The sequence below is a fragment of the Ambystoma mexicanum genome, chromosome 3p, assembly GCF_040938575.1.
Source record: "Ambystoma mexicanum isolate Mex_15411 chromosome 3p, UKY_AmexF1_1, whole genome shotgun sequence".
Lineage (NCBI taxonomy): Eukaryota > Metazoa > Chordata > Amphibia > Caudata > Ambystomatidae > Ambystoma > Ambystoma mexicanum.
This window is the reverse complement of record NC_090925.1, coordinates 587,683,983-587,710,662: the sequence shown is the minus strand read 5'-3', so window position 1 is coordinate 587,710,662 and position 26,680 is coordinate 587,683,983. Positions and strand designations below refer to the sequence as shown.

Below are 26,680 nucleotides of genomic sequence, written 5' to 3'. Positions count from 1 at the left end.
AAACGTTTGGGGCGGGCGCTGCCTGCCTCGGAAAAGGTGTGCCGAGCGGCTGATCTGTGCTTCAGGGGCTGGCCCCGTGATAAATGCAGCACACACGTGTTGCGGTGCGGTGCAGCCAGGGGGCCCCCGCTGGTACGACAGAGACCCTGGTCTGCATTGTGAGCATCTGCACTCAGGACAAGGGAAGTCCGTGTGCGCGCTGACAGTGCTGCAGACGGAAGGTCTGCATTGCGGCGGCAGTACATACAAACTGTGCCCCGCAGAGCGGGTCCCGAAAATCGGGGGCAGACGCTGCACGCCCAAAGTAAAGAGCTCTGTGGAGCAGAATAAATGCCCAGAGGACTTGCCACTGAATTGGCCTGTGAGTACATATGGATTGTGAGTGATCCCACTTGGACCCAGCGAGGTCATTGAGGATAAACAAAGTGGCAGGACACGTGTGTCTTTGTGGGCTGCATGTGAACTACGGTTGGGCGCGGGTGCAGGTGCACCCTCTGATGCCACACATGGTGGCCGCAAGAGGTGACTTAAGGCCCTGTCAATCTATGGGCTTCCTGTACGCCTCATGGGCGCAATTAATCTCCGCCTGCATTACGTGTGCCAACAGACAGAATATATCCCACCCAGAGCCGATTGCAAATCGTTGTGGCGCGGGCAAGCTGGACAATAGCCACCCTGCCGATCTCATACTCTGGAAGTGCCGCAGCAACAGCACATAGTTCTGCTCAGACACATTTTTTGGATCAGGGAGGTGCTATGTCGGCGAAGGGGTTGAGGACCAAGACCAAACAACCAACGATGGAGGTTTACACGAAAGCGCAAAGGACCCCCACAGCGCTTGCGCAGAGTGCGATTGCGAATCCTGCGGAAGAGGCCCCGGACGGGGATAAGCAACAGATCCTGGCGGCCATTACAGAGATGAGCACCAAATGGGGCTCAATGGTGGCGGATTTGCGAGCAGCCCTGGAGAACAAGATTGATGCGGTGGGCACTGAGTTGACCCTGCTACGACAAGATGTCAGAGCATTGGCGGAGAGAACAAGTGGGCTAGAAAGCGCGGTGAAGACCAATACTGAAGTCAGCACCAATAACGCAGCTGAGGTTCACGTGTTAAAGCAACAAGTTGCTAACCTTGAGAACCGAGTGGAGGAGGCGGAAGGGAGAGCGAGGAGAAACAACATACGGGTGGTTGGCCTGCCAGAAGGGGAGGAAGGCCACAATCCCACGAACTATGTGGAGAACATGATCCTACAAGAAATAGGAGCGGACAAACTCTCACAGGGGTTCACGGTAGAGCGAGCGCATCGCGCCCTGATGAGAAAGCCACGACCGGGGGCCCCGCCGAGACCAATAATCGCGAGGATCTTGAACTACAGAGATAGGGAGAAGATCCTAGAATATTTCCGCAAGGGAGGTACGATAGAGAAAGCATCCGCCACCATCACGGCGTACCCGGACTACACGATGCTGGTGCAGAGGCAGAGGTACAGCTATGTGGCTGTCAAGAGGAGGCTACGTGCGGCTGGCATTAAGTATATGCTCCTGTACCCGGCAAAATTGAAGGTGTTGCACAAGAGCGTTCTTCTTCGATACGCCGGAGGACGCGGGGTCCTGGCTGGACCTGCAGGGTTGTCAGGAACAAGAGGCGGATCGAGATCGTCAGGAAAACGTCGATTGAAGTGGCTGTTTCCTGGATATTGTGGGGGTAAGTGGGAGGGTTGCCCTTATTCGGGGTGAATGGCTAGTCCAGACGGACGTCAAATAACTTTTGGGACTTGTGCTCTACATGGACTGGAATATAGTGAATACAATGCTAGAAGAAGTTGCATAGTGTTAACGTTAAAAGCAGATTTGACATTAGGAGTAACGGGACGGTAGCAGCCCACCCCTGAGAACTGGTAGTTGAGTGGCCACTAGGGCGACTTTACCCTACTGAGCTCTGAGCACAGGCTTGTGCCGTCAGGGCTAGATGTGGGGGTGCCTGAGATCCAGGGATGGAGCTGGGCAACAGTTGGGGGGGGTTTTGTTGGGGAAGGGTCGGATGGGGGGAGGGGCGGGAGGGGAGGAGTTTGGTGAGTTTTTAGTTGTTGGGAGTTTTAGTTCATATATGAGCCTACATGGAAGAGCTGAGAGGAGGAATCTGTATCGCAAGGGCGGGAGGGACCGACCAGAGGTTGGGAGGAAGATTATTGAGCCATGGGTGAGTTGAAAGTGATTACGTGGAATGTCAGAGGTCTTAATAGTTATTTGAAAAGGAATAAGGTCATGTTGTATCTGAGAAGGCAGAAGATAGATATCGCACTGTTGCAGGAGACACACCTGACGCGCGAAAGGTTGGAGACGGTTGCGAAAAAATGGAAGGGAGTAGTGGTGGGCTCGCCGTATTCGACTTACGCAAGAGGGGTACTTACCTGGGTGGCGCTGCATGTCCCGTTCCGGCTGCTGCAAGAGGTGGTGGAGACGGACGGGTGGTTGGTCATACTGAGGGAGGTGGTCGAAAATAGAGAGATAAGTATCGTGAATTTATATGCCCCCAACCAAAACACAGCAACATATTTTAGGACGCTGTGCACCAACCTTAGCAAGTGTATGGGTAGCGCGGTGATCTGGGGCGGGGACTTCAACTGTGTGTTGGACCCCAAAGTAGACAGGACAGATGACAAGCTTGACAAGCCCGCCCCAGCGGCTAGGGCATTGCAGACGCTGTTGGACAACTTTGGCCTGACGGATGTTTGGAGGATGAGATTCCCCCAAGAGAGGCAATACTCGCACTACTCTGCCCCGCAACAGCTGCACACGAGGCTGGATTATGTTTTTGTCATGGCGGATGTACTCGCTGAGATTACGCTGATAGAATACAAAGCGAGGGTCCTTTCGGATCACTCGCCATTGGTTCTCGGGTGGCAATATTGCCCCCCGAGAGCACGAATTCCAACATGGCGGCTTCGTGCAGAAGCGCTCAAAGATTCAGTTTTTAGAGAAGACGTCAGGGAAGAGATCCTTAATTATTTTGAGACGAATACAGGTAGTGTGGATTCTGCAAGCACGTTATGGGAAGCCTTCAAAGTAGTGATGCGAGGGGTTGCCATTGCCAAATCGAAGGGTTTGCAGGGCGGGATCCTAGCTGACCTGGGAAAAACGGAAAGAGAACTGGAGTGAGTGTTGAAGGGAGAGAGTGTAGATATGGAACGGGCATCTAAACTAAAACAAGAGTGTGTAGAGTACTGGGAGAGGTTTTGTAATCTCAACTACAAAAAATACATAGAGAGGCAACACGCGGGGGGGGATAAAACCGGACGCCTTTTAGCATGGCTGTATAAAAGCGAAACTCCTAGAATCCCCATCAGAACAATAATGAGAGAGGATGGGGGGATAGTGGACACTCAAGAGGGGGTGAACAAGGAGTTTGCGCGCTACTATGAGGCGCTATATGGGGACAATGAGGGTTGCAGCCGAGAAGAGATAATGGAAACATTGGAAGACATAGGACTGCCTAAGATAAGTGAGGAGGAGAAAGGGGAACTAGATGCCCCGATCACTCTTGAAGAGCTAGAAGAAGTAGTTAGACAGTTGCCTACTAGCAAGACCCCAGGGGCGGATGGGTTCCCGAGCGAGTTTTATAAAGTATATAGAGAGGAAGTTCTCCCCCCAATGTTGGAAATGCTTAATGAGGCATATGAGATAGGACGGCTACCGGAGTCGCTCAGAGAGGCGATTATAATACCGCTTCCCAAACCAAATAAATCAGGGCACAGCTGTAGCTCATATAGGCCTCTGTCGATGCTTAACCAGGATGGTAAGATACTGACGGCTGTCCTGGCAAACAGATTGCGGCGTATAATTAGCAAACTGATACACCTTGACCAGACAGGCTATGTCCCAAACAGAAACATAACCCATAACCACAGGCGACTCCGACGGGTGATAGAGTGGGGTAGTAAGAATGATGAGGAGATGGCAATTGTGTCCTTGGACGCAGTGAAAGCTTTTGACTCGGTCAAGTGGCCGTGGCTGCTAGCGGCCCTAGAGGGATATGGGATAGGGCCTGGCTATATTCGATGGGCAGAGATGTTATATAGTGAGCCGCTAGCTAGAGTAAAAACGGGAGCGGTAATATCCGAACAGTGGCAACTAAGTAGAGGCACCAGGCAGGGGTGCCCCTGGTCCCCGATGCTTTACATTTTGGCCTTGGAGCCCTTAGCTATTTACGTTAGGCAACAATATGATGCTATAGGTATTGAAGTAGGGTGGGGGAAACGTCACCTGATGTGCCTGTATGCAGATGACTTGTTACTATATTTGAGGTACCCGGAAGAGAATCTCCAGTATATTCTGGAGGTGATGGAGAGGTACGCGAGGCTATCCGGGATAGCGGTTAATCCACAGAAATCCAGCATTTTTCCGCTGGGCTGCTATAGGAGCGGCCCTGTAAGACGCCTACCTGTACTACAGACGCCTTGGGCGGTCAGCTCTTTCCGATATCTTGGAGTGGATGTGTACCACTCGGTAGAAGAAGAGCATAGGCAAAACACAGAGGTAGCGGTTCCGAAAATCGAGAAATGCATAAAATTCTGGGTGAAGCTGCCCCTAGCGATGATGGGACGCGGGGCATGTTGAAGATGGTGGTCCTCCCTAGGCTCCTACACTACTTTAGTAATATTCCGTATATGATACCCAAAAAGTTTTTTGCCAAATTGAATAGTATGTGTAGGGACTTTCTGTGGCAATGCACTCGAAACAGAGTGGCATTATGGAAGCTGCAAAACTTTTATGAAAAAGGGGGGATCAAAATGCCTAATTTTGAGGTCTATTATGTGGCGAGCCAGCTGCAATATGTGGCCAAATGGCTCTCAGACGAAACGACCCCCGAACTACGGTTGTTTGGACGGGACTGCGCCCCATTCCACTTAAAGGAGATGATCTGGTTGCCTGAGTCGGAAATGAAACGGTGTTCGAACATGATGAGGCTTGGGTGGAGGATGTGGCGTAGAGCGTGCCGGATGATGGAAAATCCATTCCCGTGCTCCCAGCAGGTGCCGTTGGCCGCGCTGGTAGGAGATGATGAGCAACTGAGGGTGATTGTCCGGACCCACTGGGAATCGGTGGGGTTGGTGACATTAGGGGATATATGGCAAGGAAGGGTTATTGTGGATTTTGGAGTGCTTGAGGAAGAAGTGGGGCTGCATTCCGGACAATATATTACATATCATAGAATTGTACGGAGAATTCGGAACACGTTGCCCGAAACCGTATTAGAGGAAGAACCGGATGCTTTTATGGGGGCAATATATGATGTTTCTGAGGGAGGGCACGAGATCTCTAGACTGTATGAGATGGTGATGCATAAGGTCGGGAAGGAGCCGACACAGTTGAGGTTGGACTGGGAGGCGGAATTGGGTGCCCAGATGGAAGATGGAAGATGGGATGTGGGAACGCGCCCTTGGATACCACAAAAAGGTGTCTAGGAATGTGAGATTAAAGCAAATACAGTTGTATGTGACACACAGAGCATACTTGACGCCTTTGAGGATATCCAGGTTAGCGAAGGCTGGTAGACAGGCGTGTCCCAAATGCGATGAGGAAAAGGCAGATATGACGCACATGTTTTGGTCATGCCCTGTCATTGAGCGTTTTTGGGGGGAAGTAGCACAAAAATTAAAGGAAAAGGGGGTCACGATCATCATAGACACTGTTTGGGCCTGCTTGCTGGGTGGGTACCCCAGATCACAAAAATTTAAACATGTTGGAAAGCTCAAAGACTTAGCATACGTGCTTGCGAAAAGAAGAATTGCTATGGGGTGGAAAACATGTCACAAGCCACGAATAGATATATGGTGGAGGGAGCTGCAGAAATGGGCGGAGGCTGAAACGGTGGTGTGGCAAGAAGCGAGTGGCGCAGGAGGAGAAGAGGAGGTAGGAAACCTGATGGCATGGAAGTCATTAATAGCAGAGTTATTTGGCACGACACAAGACCTGGCAGAATCCACGGGAAGTGATACCCCGCCACAGGCAGCGAATACAGAGCGCGAAGTATGAATATGCTTATAAGGAGGGAGGGCAGGGGGGGAGCAGTGCACATGATTATCCGATGAACAGTTGATCCGTTATACAATGCACTGCACGTTTGGTTTGTATTTTTGTTTGGTTTGAAAATTTAATAAAAATTTGTTTAAAAAAAAAAAAAAAGTGATGTGAATGCAGCAAAGTGTGCGTAACTCCTAGTAGTTTCCTCAGCAGAACTCCTAGTTGTTTCCTCATCATCCCAGTCTTAAGATGAAAGGACTGTGGGACATTTCGGTCAGAATAAAGAGCCAACTACTGACAGCCTTGGACATTTTGGTCTGAGTAAAGAGACAATGACTGACAGTAGCCTTCTAAAGGCAGGGGGAATATTGGATTTACTTTGACCAGGGAAAGGGGTATGCCATGTCTCACCCAACTGAGGATGAGTTCTCTTAGTTGATCTCTTCCTTGTTCCAGTATAACCAGGGCATCTCTGAGGGTCACTTTAAAAGAACGAAAATAGATGAGGTTGACAGTAACCTACATAAACTGTTGGGACAGAGGGTTCATTGTGAAAAGGGAATTGGGAATACCATGTCTCACCCAAGGACGTCCTCCTCCCCACCCCCCAAAGTTCTGCCACCTGAGCAGAGGATGCCGGGGAAAAAGAAGGTAGGACGCCCTCAGGTTCCTCACTAGAGGTACCAGGTATCCACTAGACAATAGCAGATTCTCTCAGCAGGGTGCTCCGATTCTTCCATGAATGGGGTTCTTTTTCAAGACCAGGTTCTCTGCATCTTCTCCAGGTGGGGGTGTCCAGAAGTCAATCGCTTCACGACGGCGACAAACAAGAGATACATGACATTTGCAAGCAGGTTTCCTCAGTCGGGGAGTCTGGGAGACGCACATTAATTCCTGTGGGAATAAATGTTCCTCTATGCTCCCGCCCCCAACTCCCCCACTCCGCCCCCCCGATCCCGTTCATGCCTCAAGTGCTCAGCACGCTGAAATGACGGCAGTGAAGGATGATCATGGTAGCCCTGGTCTGGCTGCAGCAAATTTGGTACTCAATCATCATCCAGCTCTCAGTGGCCCCTCCCACCAGGTTGCCCCCTTTCTCCATACTGCTATCCAGAGACAGTGGGTCCATGTTACACCACGATCCAGCATCCCTTAACTTGACGGTCTGGCTCCTGCAGACCTAGAGTTTGGTGTCATACCTCTGCACCAGGACTACAGGAAGAGCTTAGCCATGGCCCTGGCGCCATCTATGATATCTTGCTACAGAAGCAAGTGGAAACGCTTCGCCATCTGGTGTGCAAGTCAGAACTTAGACCCGTTTCACATACAGGCTCTGAAGATCTTACCATACCTACTGTCTTTGGGTAATGCCGGTCTAGCACAATCTTCCATCAAGGTGCACTTGGCAGCTATTTCGCGCTACATACATTCTCCAAGTACACCTTCTCTTTGGCCTCACAAATTAGTCCAGGAAATCCTTAAAGGACTGTTTCACTCCTTCCTTCCTATCCGAGCTCCTGCTCCAGCATGGGAACTCAATGTAGCTCTCTCGAAGCTCATGGATCCTCCTTTTCGAGCCGCTGCATACAGCCCCTCTGAGGTTTCTCTCCTGGAAGCAGCTTTTCTAGTTGTCATTACTTCTACCAGACAGGTGGGCAAACTGCAGCAAGGCTTACAGGAGAGACCCTACTTGACTTTTCATCAGTCTATAGTGGTCCTTCCCACAAACCCTTCCTTCATGCGAAAGGTCCTGTCTTGTTTCCACCTGAATGAAACATTGGTCTTGCCGGTTTTCTTTAGGTCTTCTTTGCTTCTGGTCTGGGTTACCAGGAGAATGACTCCCATCTCCTGGTATCTTGTTATAAGCTCCTTATAACCAGGGGGAATGACTCCCTTAACCTAGTCTTCTTTTCCTTTGGCTTCACACCTTCAACAGCCAATTTGAAGTGTTAGGAGGGTCCACGACACTGGCGTCTCTTCTTCTTTGATTTGACTGTCTTGGTTCACTATTTTGCCAAGCACTGCGACGAGGAAGATGACTCGTATCACTTTCTTACTTTGGGTTCCAGACCCTGGTTTCCCTTCTTCTTTGAACTGGCCCACTTGGTTCACTTCCCTGCCAAGCATGACCATGGGGAATATGACTTGTACTTTGTTTAGGGTCCCAGACCCTCCTTTGGCATTCAGTGGGCTTATCTCCGCCACTGTCATGAGGGACTTGCCCTCTCAAGTTCTCTTTATGGTGCTTGGGGTCCTTGACCCTTCCACAGCTGTAATGAGGAGAAGGTTTGTAGGGTGTTTGCCCCTGCTGTGCCACACAAGCGCTATGATTGCAAAGGGGCAAAGGGGCCTAGGGACAACTGCATGCTCCTTCTTGGCGAGCCGTCCCGTGTCCCCTCCAGTTTTCTTATGCCACTCTTCATCTTGTCTGGGTTTTCGGCACGTCGCTGGGGCTTGCTGAAATGGTGGCCATTTGGTTCGGCTTCTTTGGTGTCTTGCTTTCCCTGCTGCCTTCAGCATTTCTTCGACCTCTAGACAGTGCTGTGCACAGGTCTGCTCCCACGCACCTTCCGATCATCAAATGCGGCGCACTGCCAGCATCCTTGAGCTCTCTCCCTTCAGATCAGCGACACAGGTTTGAATCTCCTGCGTTCAGTGTGCAGCACACCTGCAGTCTTCTGCAACTGCTTGAGACCAAGTGTTTAGTCCATTGTCGATCTTCATACAACGTTGCTAGCAGTGTCTGGGCTCATTGTATAAGTCCTTCATCTCTTTCACGGGGTCCATCTTCATTGGTCCGCAGGGCCAACTCGTCCCAGTACTTGAATTACCTAGGTTCCTGTTGTTCTTCTTCGTCACAGTACTTTCAAGAACCTTGAGGTATTCTGCCTGATAGCAGTACATAGGTATACTGTGTACAAAGAGGTGAGCAGAGGAAGGAGGGGCTACAGTATATGGGGGTGCCACACTCTCATTCTTTATCCCCAGAGGGGAGTCCCTCCCCATGAGATCCTCCTGCATTATACCACCCGCAGGGGGACAATCGGGTAGCAGCCTCACCTCCCTGACCTCATGGGAAAGAGTTCCCTTCGGGGAGAAGTGACATCTAGTGGATCGTCACAGCATGTACTGCTTTGTAATTCAAACAGCATGTGAATCTATGAAAGATCCATTGGTATATTTTATAAATCCACATGCATCCCTCCTTATGGCTCTTTGTGGCTCATACTGCCACATTGCGTGTGCTGCCAAATCTGAATATGGCCTCTAGCAGTGGAGGTAAATGAGACCTGTCTAATTGGCTGTGGGCAATATGACCAAAAATTACTCTGATATAGCACTAGATTGACAAGCAGTTTGAAAACTTAAGGTAACTTAAGGTAAACTGCTTTGATGTTGCCAAGGACCGGGGAATATTCAAACAGCGTGTGAATCTATGAACAATGCTGGAGAACAGGAGTAAAAGGTAAGTAACTTATTCCTACCATCACATACAGTTTTGGAAACCACAATAGGATTTAAAAACAAAAAATCCCAACTAGGAAGTGATAGGCCATAGTTGCAGCAAACAGTATTAATTTTGAACCGCTCCACTTTGGCGCTGAAATGCCTCCAATTGCCAGGGTGACTCAAAGTAGCAGCTGCTCAACCACGGAAGCCGCGGGAACAGCCTGCTTCCAGCCCCTCTACCTTCTTCAGCAAGTGAGGGTGAATAAAAAAAAATACTTTTACGCTTGATAAGCAAAATCATCTGCAAACAAGGTAGGAGGAACCCAGGCAGAAAATAATGAATGAAGAAAAGGTGTTTGATGAAATTTGAGGCTTGTCGAAATTTTGAAAAAAAGAAAAAGGAAACCCGGATTTTCTTTTTTATTTTGCAAGCTTTCCTTTTCACCACAACCTGCCTGCTGCCCACAGAGCTGACTGCTGAGGTCAGCGCCACATCAAGAGGGCTTCTCTGCGGCCTCTTGGCATGTTAAAGATGGCCGTCGCCTTTTCCTAAGTTTGAAAGGCTCACTGCAGTCACCAGCATCTGCCTTCTTGCCTGCCATTGGCCACTTGCAATACCTATTAGCCTATGGTGGACCGGCAGGCTTTTAGACGGCCTACCCCTTCAAAGGCACACTTTCTAAGGCACTGTCTGCTCCCTGTCCATTGCCTGGCCAGGTCTGGGGGTCCTCTCCTGCACGCCCCCTCCCCACTTGCACATGGAGGCTGAGGAAAACTCCATGCTCTCTGGACACATGAAACAATGGACCACCTAACATTTCTTTGAAGGTCAGTTCCCTATCTATCCTCTCAATCCCTTCCTTCACACACAGAACTGTTCGACCCTCACTTCACCTCATCTGGACTTCCACTAACTTAGCCTTACCCAGTTGATGCATATATTTTCCCAGTCCTGCTGAATATCAATTTAGCCTGCCCGGTTGCTGCATGTATTTCTCCTGTCCTGCTGAATACCGTTTTTAGCCTGCCTAGTTGCTGCATGTATTTCTCCTGTCCTGCTGAATACCGTTTTTAGCCTGCCTAGTTGCTGCATGCATTTCTCCTGTCCTGCTGAATACCGTTTTTAGCCTGACCAGTTGCTGCATGTATTTCTCCTGTCCTGCTGAATACCGGTTTGAACGTGCATAGTTCCTGCATGTATTTCTCCTGTCTTGCTGAAAATCGAATTTAGTGGTGCCTTGTGACTGCTGTGTTCCTCACTAGGTGGCACGCATCACTCTGTCTCCTCCCCTCCTCCCTTTTGCCCTCCACCTCTTCCTACCTCCAAGTGCAACTGTGCCTCTGACTGGTAAGTGTCTCCCCTTCACTGCAGCCAACCATGTTGCTATCTATATCTCCTATCCTCTCCAACTGCTTCACTATCTCCTATCTTTCTCCTATCACTAAATCTGGCCGGAAGAAACTTAAGAAGGACACTCTGGCCTCCAGCCCAGGCCTTCCTATTGCAAACACCAATGTCACGGCTTCCGCCATAGAGACTATCACTGACATCCTCTTCTTCGTTAACTCACCTGACCTATGGACTCGCTACATGGTCGGCTTTCTCTCTCCTATCGCCTCTTCTCCCATTAATGGTAGAACTCGCTGGGAGGTTCTCCTTGACCTCTTCCTCCTTCCTCTCCGACCGCCCATCCCAGGTGGACCTCAGATCCTTTCACTCGACTATCACTCGACTATCACTCTCTCAACCTGTGACGTTCCCCAGGGATCTAACATGTCCTCCTGGTTCTTCAACGTCTATATGGCTGCCCTGGCACAGGTGATTACCACCTTCCCCGCTAACTTCCAGTGCTATGCGGATGACACACATCTATCTTTCAGGCTACCCTCGGCCGCCTCCTCCTCCTCGCACATATCTGACTGTCTGTCCACTATTAAGTCATGGTGTGCTGCAACCGACCTCTGCCTCAACGCCACTAAGACTGAGATTGTTCGCATTGGGACCCCTGCTCCCACTTTCCCACTTTCATTCTGGCCGGCCTCCCTTGCACCCACCTGCGAAGCAAAAAACCTTGGGATCATCCTTGATTCCATTCTCTCCTTCTCCTCTCACATTTCAGACATATCTAAAAAGTCTAACTATCAGCTACACCTCCTCAGAGGTACACTACCCTTTCTCACTTTCCCCCATAGGCGCACTGTCTCCAGAGCCCTGGTTCTCTCCGGGCGGGACTATTGCAACAGCCTCTTCCTCAACCTCCCTTCTTCTGCCCTGCGCCCTCTGCAATTCATCCAGAACAGAACCGGAAGACTTATTCTTGGCATCAAGGCCAGGGACTGCATCTCTCTGGTGCTGAAATCCCTCCACTGGCTCCCCGTGGCTGTAAGGATCAAATTCAAGACCCTTTGCATTGTTCACAAGGCTTTCTGGGGCCTGGGACCCCACCTACCTTCAACGCTGCCTACCTAAATACTGTCCCTCACAAGCCCTCTGCTCATCGGCCTTCGACCTTCTGCAAGTTAGCCGGTCTCCAAGCAGAGATTTGGTGAGAGATCATTATCCTCAGCAGGTGATTGCCTCCCTGCCGCCCTACGTCTTGAGCCGGATCGCCTGAAATTCTCCGAAAACTCCTCAAGACCTTCCTCTTCCTTCTCTCTCCCTCTTCCCTGCTAACCTAGTTCTCTGTCCATTCCCTCTCTCCCTTCTATTTCTTACAGCATGCTGACTGGCTGCCTGGTGTACCTCAGAGTCTCACTGGTACCCGGCAGCCCCGCCAGTCCTCTCTCGCACTTGCCTCAGTGCCCTACACCCGACTCGCACTCAACGCACTGAGAAATTAACCCAAGAGAGTGGCTCTCTCTGCACTTACCCCAGTCTCAGTCGACCGGGTGCACTTGATCCTCCCCTCCCTGTAACCCCCTGTGCACTTGCTCGATCTGTATGCACCACGCCTGAACATTGTCTCTCTGTTTCTCCCCTGTCTTCACCCCTATTTGTACTGTTAAAATTTTAGAATCGCCTTCAGGCCTATTTGCTATATACCATACTATTAAATGTATTTTATGCACTTACTCTGCTGTGCAGACTATTATCGTCTGAGATTTTCAAAGGCTCTGAGCGACTGTTGTGTTTTCCCCGTGTTCCCACCCCCTTGAGCGCTTAGAAACACTTGCCTGTGTATAGGCGCTATATAAATAAACAATACCATACATTGATGGATTCAACATATGGAACATTGGGCCTCATTACGAGTCCGGCGGTAACCGAGCCGGAAAAACCGGCAGGTTATCGCCGGACTCGTATTACCATTCTGCCTCCGTGATTCCCGGAATTACCGGGGCATTACGACCCCGGTGACCCGGGAATTCTGGAGGCGGAATTCTGTAAGTCCCCATTCCCATGGAGTCCCATTGGACTCCATAGGGATGGGGACCATGGAAACACTGTTTCCGTCTTTGACAGAGCCGGTGGTTTCCATGTCCGCCTGCAGGTGGGTGGTGTTAAACCCGCCAGGTCAGACCTGGTGGGAGTGACACCTCCCGCCTACAGGACTCTTAATCAGCCGTTCCGGAAAGAACGGTGGCAGCAGTTTTACCACCACTGTTCTTTCCGGAACGGCAGGGTCGTAATGAGGCCCATTGTCTTTTTTTGTCTAGCCTAATTGACGAGATGGTCGGAATGATCCTGTTCCAGGTGATGAGAGATGAGGGTAATACAAAAAATGATACACTGAATAGCCAGTTAGAGGGATGGTAGAATATGGCAGGAGGTCTTAGGGGAAACAAAAGTGTTTGAATGCCTGATGATTGATCACTGTTTTTAGAAGTCACAGCATGTTTCCATTTACATTTTTCTTTTTTTTTTAATTGTTATCTTAACTATGCTGTGGAAAACACCAAAAAGTAATAAATACAATTATTAGAACAATTTAAAGACCTCAAAAAAGAAATATATGTAATATGACAACCGTTTGTGCCTCTGTTTTTCTATTGGTGACATTTCGTGGTCATGCTTCAGCACTGGAACACAAACAAGTGTATTTAATATTATAATTCTTGTGAAAAAAAGAAAACCATAAAACAGTGATGCTCAGTATTCTTGTTGCAATTGCCAGATATTTATCTGCAGTATTACTTGTGAAGTTCAACCATGCGTCACTTTGAGATAAAGCTGTTAAGATTAACCATGCATCACACTTAGATAGAATTGTGCAGTTTAGCCATGGGTCACATTTAGATAGAATTGAGAAGATTAACGATGCGTCACACTTAGATAGAATTATGGAGATTAGTCATTTGTCACAACCGATAGGACTGTGTAGATTAGCCACAAAAATATAGCGAGTAGCCAAAGCACTAACCACCCTGCTACTACTTCCTCAAACACACCATCCAAACACTATACACGCCCACTGGGCTAGCCAACCTATACCCTAATACACACACAACACACACTTGCAACAAACAAACCTGGGCACTGGACCATACCCATACGGACACAACAAGCCAGTGTGCACAACCTTATACACCTGCCAATCTACACATACTACATGCAGACACGCCCCAAAAGAACAAACAGCTACACAGAAAACATCCCAGGCATTGGACCTTACACGTACGGATACAAGCCAGTGCACGCTACTTACCATCTGCAAGCCAACACACACAGACTCTGGTTTCTCTTGGATCTGGACCTATCCTATCATTCTTCCCTCACTAACCAACCGCATCCTCTTTCTTGCAGAGTCACATGAGTGCCTGGATTTGAAACAAAAGGGGTGGCGTCCTGCCACATATATTTATGTCAATTGTTCTTTACATTTTCATTTGCTGCAAAGATTATAACATTACACATGCTAAGTATCAGAAGAGCTGAGTACTCATAGTTGGAAAGTGCAAGGATACACAAGAGAATGTCACAGGTGACTGTTGGCTTATTTATTCAGATGGTGTCACAAATGATCTGGGATTAATTTCCCTTAGTGTTAAATAGTTTTTTTGAACAACACTTGCCTAAAAGTTGGCAGACATATTGAAAAGAGAACAGATAGAGAGCAGACTGAAGCCACAATTCAAATTCTCACAACATGGTCATAAATTTACTAAAACATGTACATATAAGCAGGGTCATTTTTCAACAATTATGTACAAAAGAAAACACATAGAACGTGAAACTATAGTTAGTGAGCCGGAGTTTAGTCTTCACAAAAAAACCTCCTGATGGTTGTTTCCAGTGTTGTGCTGGATATTTTGGGGAGATAACCCAGTCTTTGGTCTTTGGGCGGCATCAGTGCGTGGTATAAATCAGCATAACATAACATATCATAGAAATGTTTCCATATAATATTTGTTTGAACCCTTTTATAACTTAAGTATTTATATTAAATGTTTTGCCATTGCAGTATCCGTTCTTCAAACAACAGTCAAGTGAACAAGCTAACATTATCTGGCAGTGACTCTGTCATATTAGATGATGGTGCTGGAACCGGTTCTACTGGAGATGGGGAAGATGGAGGTGTACGTCGTGCTGTGGACAATGAAAAAGATGCAGTCCAGTACAGTTATTCATTCTTCCATTTCATGCTGTTTCTTGCATCACTTTACATCATGATGACCCTTACCAACTGGTACAGGTGTGTATAAAGCTGTTTGCATAGCTTCTGGAGAGAGAAATGAAAGTGGCATGTTTATTTGAAGAGAAGGATGAGTCTAATATATATATATATATATATATATATATATATATATATATGCTTGCTGTAACCAAGGCCCGTGCCTTTCTCTCCGGGGCAGGGGGGCTTTGAATGGGGTGGTGTTGGAAGTGGCACATAGGATATCCTCTGGACTACCCCAGCTCTGTAGCAGAGGACAGTCACATAGGACTGTCAACAACATTACCACAGGGTTGGAGCAGAAGTGAAAAGGGAGACCAAAATAAGAGAATTCACCACATTTCTCACAATGAGATATTGTCATGTAGATCTCTCTCTACTATTAAGGGAGAAGGATAGAAAACATTGTTCTAGACTGAAATGAAAAAAAATCACATGCGAGCACCAATCCTACATCATCTACCCCTCCGGAGGAGTGTGAAGACTTTAAACATGCAATGCTAAAGGGTGTTGAACAAACTCTACAGGCTTCTGTGCCCATGCCAGCTCGACTGCACTGAGTTAGATACAAAAACCTCTTGTCTTCGACGCTATCAATGTTGATGCTGGTTAAGTCATTAGAGAGTAACCAGTCTTACCCATTCTACATTAGATCTGCGACAACACATAGGTGGGCAACTCAACGCAGCAGCTTCCCCACATTTTGAATGCCATTTTAATGGGGGGGCAAGACAACCCCACCCCTTAACGATCCACCCCTTCCCCATCCACCAACTACCCATAGAAGTTAAAACAAATATTATACCATAAGACCCTAAAAATGCGACGAAACAGCTGCAATGAGTTGGCCCTATGAGTAGTGCCAGCACCACCAAATAAGTAGTGGATTTCTTGCAATCTGGGTATTGTGAGGCTGTAGGAGGAAGGGAAGAGACGGACACAAGGGTGACATGTTGATTGGCAAAGACGTTTATTAATAACAAAAGCAAGCAGGGTTGGATGAAATCCCAACTAGCCCTACCTCCTAAGAGAGGTTTCCTTGCCTCTACAAAACTAAACAATGAAACTGTCTGTGTCAGAATGTCAAAAGTAAAATTTGCCCTCCTGTGTCCAACTCCTATCCTATCCCTCACAAGCTAAACTCAACAAAAGATGAAAAGGAAAATGTCTCTCTGACTGCGGACCTGCAGCCAGACCTTGTAGCTCAAAACCAAAAGTTCCATAAAGGTGTAGAAAAGCAAACAAAAGTTCCACAACGCTCAAGGGGTTGATTCCCTTTCCCCTGAATCTTTCACGTTATCGAAGAATGTCTCTTTGTCTTTAATAGTCAGGATGAGCCTTTATCTTTACTTAGTAGAAGAAAAGAAGAAGAAAAAAGAATGGGCGGACCCTCTTTTTTAGGGGGCCTGACTCGAGAGGGTAGAGAAGTACAGAGATACGAGGGGGTTGAGTCAAAGGCTTCCCAAGCCAATAGCTTGATAGGAGGTTGCTGCAGCCTTGCAGGAAGAGCTAGATTATTACTAGCTCAGAACAAAAAATCACCGTGGAGGAACAATACAATATAAATTTATTTAACAGCAAGTCATTTTTGAGTTTTTTTGTGCCATTATATGGCATATATGCATACAATAGATCTGCATTATAGTGGATTTGTATACAATAGTGACAGTCTTTTTTCTGTGTTGTTTACTTTCACACAATGTCAATGTGTGAAAACTCAACCCCCTCGTATCTCTGCTCTTTACTTAGTAGGCCTGACTTCCAGGCCCTGCAACAAGGAGGAATGGCCTGAACATCTTTTCCAAGCCGTCTTGAGGGTCACAGCCCCTTGGTGGGAAGACCCGACTCCTAGATACTGCAATGATAAAGGATAGTCTGGTTTTCTCTCCCAAGCTGTGTTTAGCGTTCCTGAACCCTTTTCTCAGTACCCACCGTTTTGGTCCACTCTCCTACCAAGTAGGGTACAGAGCGTTCTTAGGTTCACAGTTCTCTCTCTCTGTCTTCTCTTCCACCCACACCCTTGGTTTACTCACCTGACACAGTCTCTGAGTGTCAACTGAATATGTTAGGTTTGTGTTCCTCTTTATTACTGATTGGGGTGCTTTTCCCCAGCGTTGTTCCCAGACCATCTTCACTTGGGTGCTCTCAAAGTCTGATCTTTCTTCAAGCCACATCCTTGGTTTACTCCCCTGCCAAGGTCTGTGAGTATCTTCTGTATATGCAAAGTTTGTATTCCCCTTTATCACTACTTGGGGCATGTTCTTGATATGGGTCCCAGACCCCCTTCACTTGGTTGTTCACAACTTTCTCTTTGGCTGATCTCTCTTTGATCAACAGGTTTATTCTCCTGCCAAGGTCTGTGCATGCCAATAGTATCTGCAAAGTTTGTACTACATTTTATTATTGGTCGGGGTAAGTCTTCCTGGTGTGGGTCCCAGACCCCTTTCACTAGGTCACTCTGTCCCCTTGGCTAGTCCTTCTGTCCTTCAATGCAGTCTTTAAGCACTCGCAGGACCTCCCCAACCCTGGGACTAGCCACCCTTTTATCTGTAGGGTATTTGCTGTCTCCCTCTGGTTGTTTGCGGGTCTCCCAGGAGCTTCTGTGTCTTTCCTGGCTCACCAGGGCCTTCCCTGGTCTTCTGCGCATCTCGTCTGCAGCTCACTGGCCCTTTGGAGGCAATCCAGCAGCTTCGGTCACCGGCAGGTATTTTCCCTCTCCTCCGGTCTGCCTTCTGCATCGCAGGAACTCTGCAAGTTTTCTTCTCTCCTGGACACCGGCTGCCTTTCTGTTCTGTGGTTAACGGGACATTTAGTAGAACGAGCGCTTAGGCCAGAACAGTACACAGCGAACTGAGTTCAGAGACCCTGCTGGAGCAGTAATCCATCAGGTTACACTATTTGCAAAATGGCGCAAGTCAGCAAGTGTCTGAAGTCTCTGTCTTCAACGCGCTGTTCTGGCCTTTCGTGTTTCTGTGTGATCGTCAGAATCCATGGGGCACAGCTGCCTTCCAAGGTGGTGTTCCTTGTCCTTATATCTGGTTGTATTATTCTGGGAGTAGCAATAGCCCTGTGTATAAGCAAAGATGACCAAATGTATTTTGGACTTCATGCTAGTGCCAATTCTGCTTCGCATTTGGCCATGGATGTACTTATTGGAGTTGGCGCCACTACTATGGTTCTAGGTTTCTTGGGATGCTGTGGTGTCATTAAGGAAAACTGATGCATGCAGGCCACGTTCTTCGTATTACTTTTAATGATCCTTCTAATACAAATTACAGTAGGAGCATTAGCAGTCATGTACCATAACAAGTTTGAAGAGAAACTGCCATTAATTTTGCAGAAATATTTGCCACTATCGAAAAATATAGAGTTTGCAGAGCACCTTAAATCCTACAAGGCAGAGAAATGGATATTCGGACTGGGCGGGTAACATTCCAGACACTTGCATCTGTGTTCCAGAAGATGGGCAACCTGATTTATGTACAGAAGCCAAAAATACACACAAAGACACGTGAAACAGCAATGGAGGAGCTTTTCAAAGGAAATCTAGTTATAATTATCGGAATATCTTTCACGTTACGAGTTGTTGAGATAATTGGACTGGTACTATCGATGACGCTGTGCTGTCAGATAGGCAAGCCATGAACACTTCAATATGTCTACAGAGAAGAAGCTGTGCGCCTGTACATATTTAAATTATTAGATTTTGAAGGATAAACTTTATTCAAATAATCTTTCCGTTCAGCAAAAAAAAAAGGCTTGTGTAAGGCTTGTGTAAGACAGGGAAATCATCAAAGACCCTGAAGTTTTGTTCATTGGCTCCCAAATCAGCTATTGGAACAGATGTTATTTTGGTGTATCAAAGTCATAATCGGTGGAACTACATTGAAAATGTCAACACCGTACAAAAGCCCTTTTACCTTAGCAATGACATACCCATTTAAAAAGATTTTGTGACATTTTCCAACTGATGTTGAGGATTGTTCTTTTTTGCTCACAAGGGCACTTCCGTAAGGATAGACCTAACAGAAGGAATTCTAGACGTTCAATCTAAGGAATTAGTCCCTCAGCTTAATCTTTTTTTCTAACATTTACGGTATTATTCTTGTCATTTTATAATGGTTATTTGTATATTTCCGTTATTTTATGGAACTAAAAGTAGTTTGGTCTGAAACCGATACGTACAAAAATACAATCATGCAGCACTATGCATTGACTTTGAGACGTATGCTGAGGATGTATGCAGTTTTAAACTAAGTTTTTTGATAAATCCCATATGAAAAAATGTTTGGGTAATTTAATGTGTGTTCCTTTTTTATATACAAGCTAACAGGCACCCTACTTTAGTAGGTGATGGTAAAGATACGGAAAGGCACTTGTTACAAACAGGGATGAGTGTCGTGGAGTAAAATCGCCAATTCTGCTGTGGATGTCGATGCCCTTTGATGGCCCTGACTTGTTCGGAGCAAAGGTGGATGAAAGCCTTGAAAAATGCAAGGCTCCACAGATCACAGCTAAGTCTTTGGATCCATCATTCCCTTCTGCATCATACCCATACTCTTCAAGAAAGTTGAGGTATACATTCTATTTTCAAACCAAAGGTATAGGTTTTTCACAGCAGCATTATCAATCTCAGTACCCCTGTCAACCTCGCCAATTAGGGCTAACATTGCATGATCCATACAGTCTGGTGCCTAAGCAACAGTCTCAAAACTGTCCTAGTGTATTCCTTTGTGCATCATGAGTCGTCTGTGGAGGCATGTTACAACTTTTTTTCCAGCGGCCTGGTACAACATAGCTACAGACAAATGAGTCCTTCAAGTTGTGAATTTAGGCTATTGTTTCCCTTTTTTGTAAAGGCCTTTCCAAACCACCCTCCTGCCTTTGGCTCCTTCCTGATACCCAAGAACAATTGAGATCTCAGACTAATCTTAGCCCTAAGGGGTCCCTACCTCAACGACTAGCTTCACCGGGGCTGATTGGTAGAGCAGGCCTGCAGGACTCTTCTCCATCACTCTTCTCCATGTTTTATGTTTCTCTATCAAACTAAAAAAAGTCCCTTCTGATCTCCCCCCAAATATCTCCCTGTTTACAGGGGCAGTCTCAGGCATGGTTTTCTCATCCCCATAGAGAGTGAGAAACATTCAGACCCTGGTAGCTCTCTTCCAGCTGAAGAGGAAAATTCCATCTGGGTTTTTCCTGAGGATGCTAGGGCATGTGGTGCCCCTTGATATAATATATGATCTGGCATTTATAACCGCCTGTACACAAGTGTCCTTATCTCCATAGTCCTGGAAGCAAGACTGCACATACGTTCACTATAGTGGTCCCCAATGATCCACTTGTCCAAAAGGGACATGAAGGACATTATCTTGGCTTCCTCACAGGTCGGCAAGGACCTTCTTTGGTGAGCATCAACGATCAGCCTCCTTCATGGGGGCCACCATTCCAACAGCTGGAGCAGAATGTGACTCTGGTTATAGCTGTGTACCTGATGGAATGGGGAGTTCATCAGCAGGGTCTTTTAGTATTTGATCTGTGGCAAGGCCAAGAGAAGTCCTTCCATACCTGCTTACTTGAACTGAGGGCAGTTTGGCATTGTGATTCTTCTTACCGTCAATCAGAGTTTCCACTATCCAGGCCCTCACAAACAAAACCACTGCCATGCACTACATCAATAAAATGGGACGAGTGAGGTATCTCCCACTGTGTCGGGAGGCCATTTTCCTCTTGTTCTAGACAATTGAGGCAAAGTGCAGTTCCTAACAGTGGAGTGATTGAGTTTCTGTGAAGCTGTGTTTTTATTTGTGCTGATTGACGTTGTTGGCCTTTTTGAAAAGGAGTGCACAGACCCTTTAAACTCAGTTTTGCACGGCATTAACAGCGGTGTATGTCTTAAACACTCTTCCTGGGATCGAAGTACAGCAAAGTGCTAGGAAGTGCAGTTTGAAGCAGAGCATGGACTACCTCATCTATATTCCAGGACTACATCCAGCTGACCGTACCTACCTTGTGAAATTGGGTATGCACGGTTTGTTCTTTTTACGGTATGTAAGAACCATCTGTTTTGCCTCATTATGGAGGGTGGAGAACCTGGTTATAACCTCTGTAGTAAAGGATGGGTGGTTGGGAATCTGACAATATTTTGTGTAGGTCATCTCAACAGAAGGAGGGAAATTAACATCCCTAAAAGAGTCTATGGCTAATTCAATGCACGAATAATATCAAAGGGCTCCTGGTGGAAGCAACCCTATTCTGCCCAGGAAGGCTAAAGTTATTAGAACAAAAATGAATGGGTTGGAATCTTACTATGTATCCTCCTCCCTTCTATTTTCATTCCCAAAACAGCAAATATAAGTGTATAGAATCACACTCGGAGAATTTCAAAAAGTTTTATATTTGAAAAGATTTTTGAATTTCTATTTTTTCGTAATGAACATTGCATCAAAGACAAAACACATAAGCAAACATAATTTGCATGGTCAGAGCAAAACAGAAACCTGTATTCACAGGGTAATATAGTTAGACAAACATTAATGCAATTACTACTGTCGCTACTGCAAGTATACAACAGGCGTCAAACACAAAGTGCACAAATAAACTAAAACAAATCAATCGTGCAACTTTCTAAAGAACACAAACAATTGACATTGATAGTGTTTGTGTTTTTGGTACAAAAGCATCTACACCAGGTGTTTCAGCCCTATAACGGGCAAGGTGAGCCATTGCATCCTAGGGCCTTCATCAGGACAAAGGGAAAAAAACTATGAGGTCAGGATGTTCAGGGAAAGCTGTAACAGGAATGGAGAAATTTGATAAGTGGAGGCTCAAAACGTATCTTCTTTTTAAAGTATTTTTAAAGTATTTTTAGACTGTTATACAGCTTCAATCCAAGTCTTACAGACTACATGACGATTTAACCACTTGGTTGTCTTTAGGGTATGCAGGCCTCACCTACGGCTATTCAGCCTTGTTCCTTTTTCCTTCATTCTACTTTAGTGTCTGGTGCAGAGACACTTTTCAGAGGGTTTGCACCCCACTCACATTATTTTATGTGTTGACAACGTCATCAAATTAGTGTCACTGTTCAGTCGGTATGTTACTCTCCGGTTACTTCTATCATCTATCCCATTCTTTGCCCCTTCGGTAGGTTCTTTGGTGAATTCAAAGCTAGACTGTGCTAATACAATTTTAATAGGCATTCCTAAATATCAACTTCAGCGACTGCAAGTGGATCAAAATACAACAGTCAGACTGATCTTTAAGGTATCAATGTTTTCCTTAGTGTTAAACCATCAAACCTACTTATATCTGCTAATAGCAGCTCAACAAATTGAGTTTAAAGTCCTATGTATAATGTACACATTTTTGAATGGACTAAAGGCCACAGGAGGAGGGACGTTGTCACCCGTCACCTTCTTGCCCTGGGAGGAAAGGTGCAGCTCCATCCTGCACTTGGATGGCCTCAGGGGTGTTGGGACGGCGGAGACTGGAGCCGGGACCGAAGATGATGGTGTGAAGTACAAAACCCCCATGTAAATGCCATTCCTGTAACCAGATACATGTATCCCCAGGCAGTGAGTTCAACACATGTCAAACACAGCAAATGGCCTGATCCAAGACACATGCAAGGGGTTGCGGGTAGAGGTAGCCATGCACAAGCACTGCTGCCAATATGTATAGTCCCACACATGTAGGCCAAGGGAGAACAAGACATGTATCGTAGGCCCACTGCAAACACAACAGGCTAACTTGGCAGACCAACATGCAATGTGCACTCCCACCACCCACATGTAGATGCACACATCGGCGGCAACAGACCAGAGAAGCCTCATGACAAGAACGGTACACACACAATGTGGCATGAATGAAATACAAGGCCACAGTTGTGACACCCAGAATACTAAGAGCATGCTCATCTCTTCCCAACAGGCACACAGTACTCTGACAATGACGGCCCACCATTACCACTGCCCAGCCCCCGTACAATCGATGCACACCTGCGTACAATAGAGGTCCAGAAGGGGGAACTTACTGCCATTGCACATGAACAGCTAAATGAGATAAGACTGATGAGGGAGTGTATGCAGGCCTCCAGCCACAGGAGCACCAAGTCACAAGGGTGTGCAACCGCAGCCTTCCACACCCTTGCACAAAGAGTGAGGGAGGAGAATGAGATCACCTCCTCCGCATTAGAGGTCATGAGACATGCCATCCAACTCTGCCTGGACAACATGCAGGCCAGGGGGTCAGACCCACCCACATCAGTGACCACCACTGAGGGTACCCAGCAAGACAGCCCAAGGCGCCGGTCACAGTGACTACTTCCCACACAGGAGTCTGGCAAGAGCCCCATGGCCAAGATGGCCACAATTGACAATGACACTGACTGGGTTCTTTACTGGGTGTGTTTGAGTAGGGGTTGGAGGGGGGTGTTTGGGGAAGGGTTGGAGGGGGTGTTTGAGGAAGGGTTGGAGGCGGATGTTTGGGTAGGGGGTTGGAGGGGTGGTGTTTGGGGAGGGGTTTGAGGAGGGGTTGGAGGGGGGCTTTAGGGGCAGGTATGGGTGCATTCATGTTACTGGTAAATACGTTATTTTCACTGGAAACATTGACTGAACATTCCATTTGTTCAAACAAGTGTTTACTATGATTGGGCATGATATACAGTAAGGTGCAAGGGAAGTGCTGAGTGGAGGGGCAACTCAGTAAAAGTTCTCAATGAGTTCTTGCCAGGTCATGCATCCATCTCCGGCATCAATGCGCTCAGTGCATGTGACTGACTGGCAGAGTATCATTATCCTCTGGGTGAGGAATGTCCAGATCTGGGGGCAGGAGGATGTTGTGCTTGATGCCGATATTGTGCAACATTACACAGGCCAAGACAATCTGTCCCACCTTCTCTGGCCTGTACATGAGCGCATACCCCAGACCTGTACAGACAACTGAATCAGTCCTTCAGGAGGCAAAAGGTCCGCTCAATCACCACACTGGTCCACCACATCGTGTGGCGTCTGGGGATTCCTCAGAGGGGTCATCAGCCACGGAAGCAGTGAGTATCCAGAGTCACCTACAAGGTGGAGTGACACAGGTGTGAGTACTGTTATTGTTAACGGCATTGCCCGTGATGGTAGCATTGCAATGGTCAGGCTGTGCATACATGTCCCATTTCACATTGTGCCACACTGTTTCACATTCTAGTACTTGCATATGTATTGCACTGCTCAGGATGTATTCCCAGGACATACATTTGGTGAACCTAAGTGGCCATGTGTGATGATACTGTCTTTGCATTTTGGGGAAGGGGGGGGTTGTTGCATTCTGGTACCTGTAGTGCGTTGTGTGGTTGTCCCATTGGGGTTGCAATGGCCTGCTCAGTGACTGCTCCATCTCAAATCATGTGCTACGCCTGTGTGTTGTGACCTGTCAATTTAGGGTTACTCTGGTGGGTCCTTCATGTGCAGGCTGCATTCCAGACATGCATTTATTACACTCTCCCCCACCCCCCAATTGGCTGTCACTCAAGTTGCAAGATAGATGGGATTGTACATGTACTCGCCCAACATCCAGGCCCATTGTCCTCCGTGACGTGCCATGTACGCCAGCAGGGTGCTGTTCTGCAGAATCATAGCATTGTGGGTCGATCTTGGGAACCGGGCACACCAGAGCGTGATGGTCAGTTTGGCGTCACAGGTCACCTGGACATTGAGGCAATGCAACTGTTTCTGGTTCCTATATACCTCCTCTGAGGCATGGGGGCCACCAACTCCACATGCATGCAATCCAATGCTGCCACCACATTGGGCATGCCTGCAATGGCATAGAACCGGGCCATGGTGGCGTTGAGGTGTGCCAGGGTGGTTGGGAGGGCAATGTGATGACCCACATGGCTCAGGAGTGCCCGCAGCACCTGCACAGCACGCTGGAGAATGCAGGCTGTGATATGCCATGCAGCTGGCTCACAGAATGCTGGAACGTGCCAGAGGCCATGAAGTGCAGGACCTACACCAGCGTTGGTATGGCTGTCCTGATGCCGATTCTGCTGCTCCCTATTGCCTCCTGCTACAGTGTGCAGGAATTGCTCACCAGACTGGTTCTGTTTGTTTTAGAGCCATCAAAGGTTAATTGAATGAAGACCCACAACAGAAGAGAGCCAAATATTCTTTGGTGCCGTCCACATGCCAGGAACTACAGAAGAACCCCTCCTGTGCTCCATCTGACCCTCTTGCTCCTGAGCTAGTCAAGCCTATTGCCCTTTTAGTGGCCTCTCACCTCACTGAACTCTTCAACCTGTCCTTCGACTCTGCTTTCTTAACCTCTATTTTCAAAACGGCTGTGGTCATTCATCTGCTAAAAAAGCAAGGGACTGACTCAAACCTACGGCTAACTTTTGCCTTGTGTCTCTCCTTCTGCACTACTCTAAAGTGCTTGAAAGGGTTTTGTTTAACCGTCTTACCAATTTCTTAGACATGCACAACCTATAAGACCCCCTACAAGCAGGTTTTCCGCTCCTGTCACTCCATGGAAACTGCTCTCATGAATTTCTCTGCCAAGCGTTCCAACCTATCATCTATCCTAGTTCTCCTTGATGTGTCTGCTGCCTTTGACACTGTCGATCACTCTGATCCCCTTTATTCTATCTTCTTGGGATTCACAATCAAGCCGTTGCCTGGCACCACCAATTCTCTGTCTCATGGAGCAACAACACCCATCAACTCCCTCATAACTTTTGGTGTTCCACAAGGGTCTGTCTTGGGTACTCTCCTCTTAACACTCTACACCTCTGCTATTGGGGCACTACTTTTCTCCTTTGGGTCCTCAAACCAACTCTTTGCGGACGACACCCAAATCTTCTTCTCTTTTTCTGAACTCTCCTCTGATCTCTCTATCAACAATTCAAACTACCTCTCTGTCGCCTAAATATTGGCAAACACCAGGCATCTCCTTCCTTTCAACACTGCCAAGCATCTCTTAACTACTCTTGTCTTCATTAAACTGGACTACTTTGCCAGTATCCTCTTTTGTCTCCCCAACTATGCTTTCTGTCCTCTCGTCAAGATAATTAACTTCACTTACAGGATGCTCTTTGAACTCCCTCACTTCGCACCTACTTCCTCGTACCGCCATCAGGCTGGATGGCAGACAATGCAAAACAGGGCCAGATTAAAATTTCTTCTCCTAATTCACAAATCTGTCCACAATAAGGCACCACTGTATCTACCCTCCTCTGTCCAAATCTAAAAGCCTTCTCATAATCTCTGCTCTGCCTCCTCAACTACCCTTGCAGCACCTCATCCTCTGTGCTTCCTTTTGCTTCTTTCTCCACTTGCACCAAATTCTCTTCCCCCGGACAACAGAGAAACAGTCCACATGGATTTGTTAAAAACCAAACTAAAAGCCTAGCCCCTTGCCTCCTCTTAACCTACCTCTAATCTGCATTCTAGCTAACATTTTCTCCTCACTTCTAAACTGCCTCTGTCACTCACTTTCTCTGCCTCCACTCTAGCACTTCATCCATCATGATCACATCCCTAACACAGCTTGCCATAACACCTACCTGCACTTGAAAATGACACATTTTCTTAATCTATGTAGGT

At 47.2% G+C, this 26,680-nt stretch overlaps 1 protein-coding gene and 1 pseudogene across 4 annotated transcripts in view; both read left to right on the top strand.

Annotated features, from left to right (window-relative positions):
- Positions 1–26,680, top strand: part of SERINC3 (serine incorporator 3) — a 967,471-nt gene that overhangs the window by 520,433 nt on the left and 420,358 nt on the right. For all 4 annotated transcript variants that reach the window (XM_069651326.1, XM_069651327.1, XM_069651323.1 and 1 more), the window contains exon 9: positions 14,877–15,107. In XM_069651326.1, coding sequence (XP_069507427.1) covers positions 14,877–15,107 — 231 coding nt within the window. The remainder of the gene's footprint in view (positions 1–14,876; positions 15,108–26,680) is intronic.
- On the top strand, positions 15,296–19,578 carry LOC138580637 (tetraspanin-8-like; annotated as a pseudogene).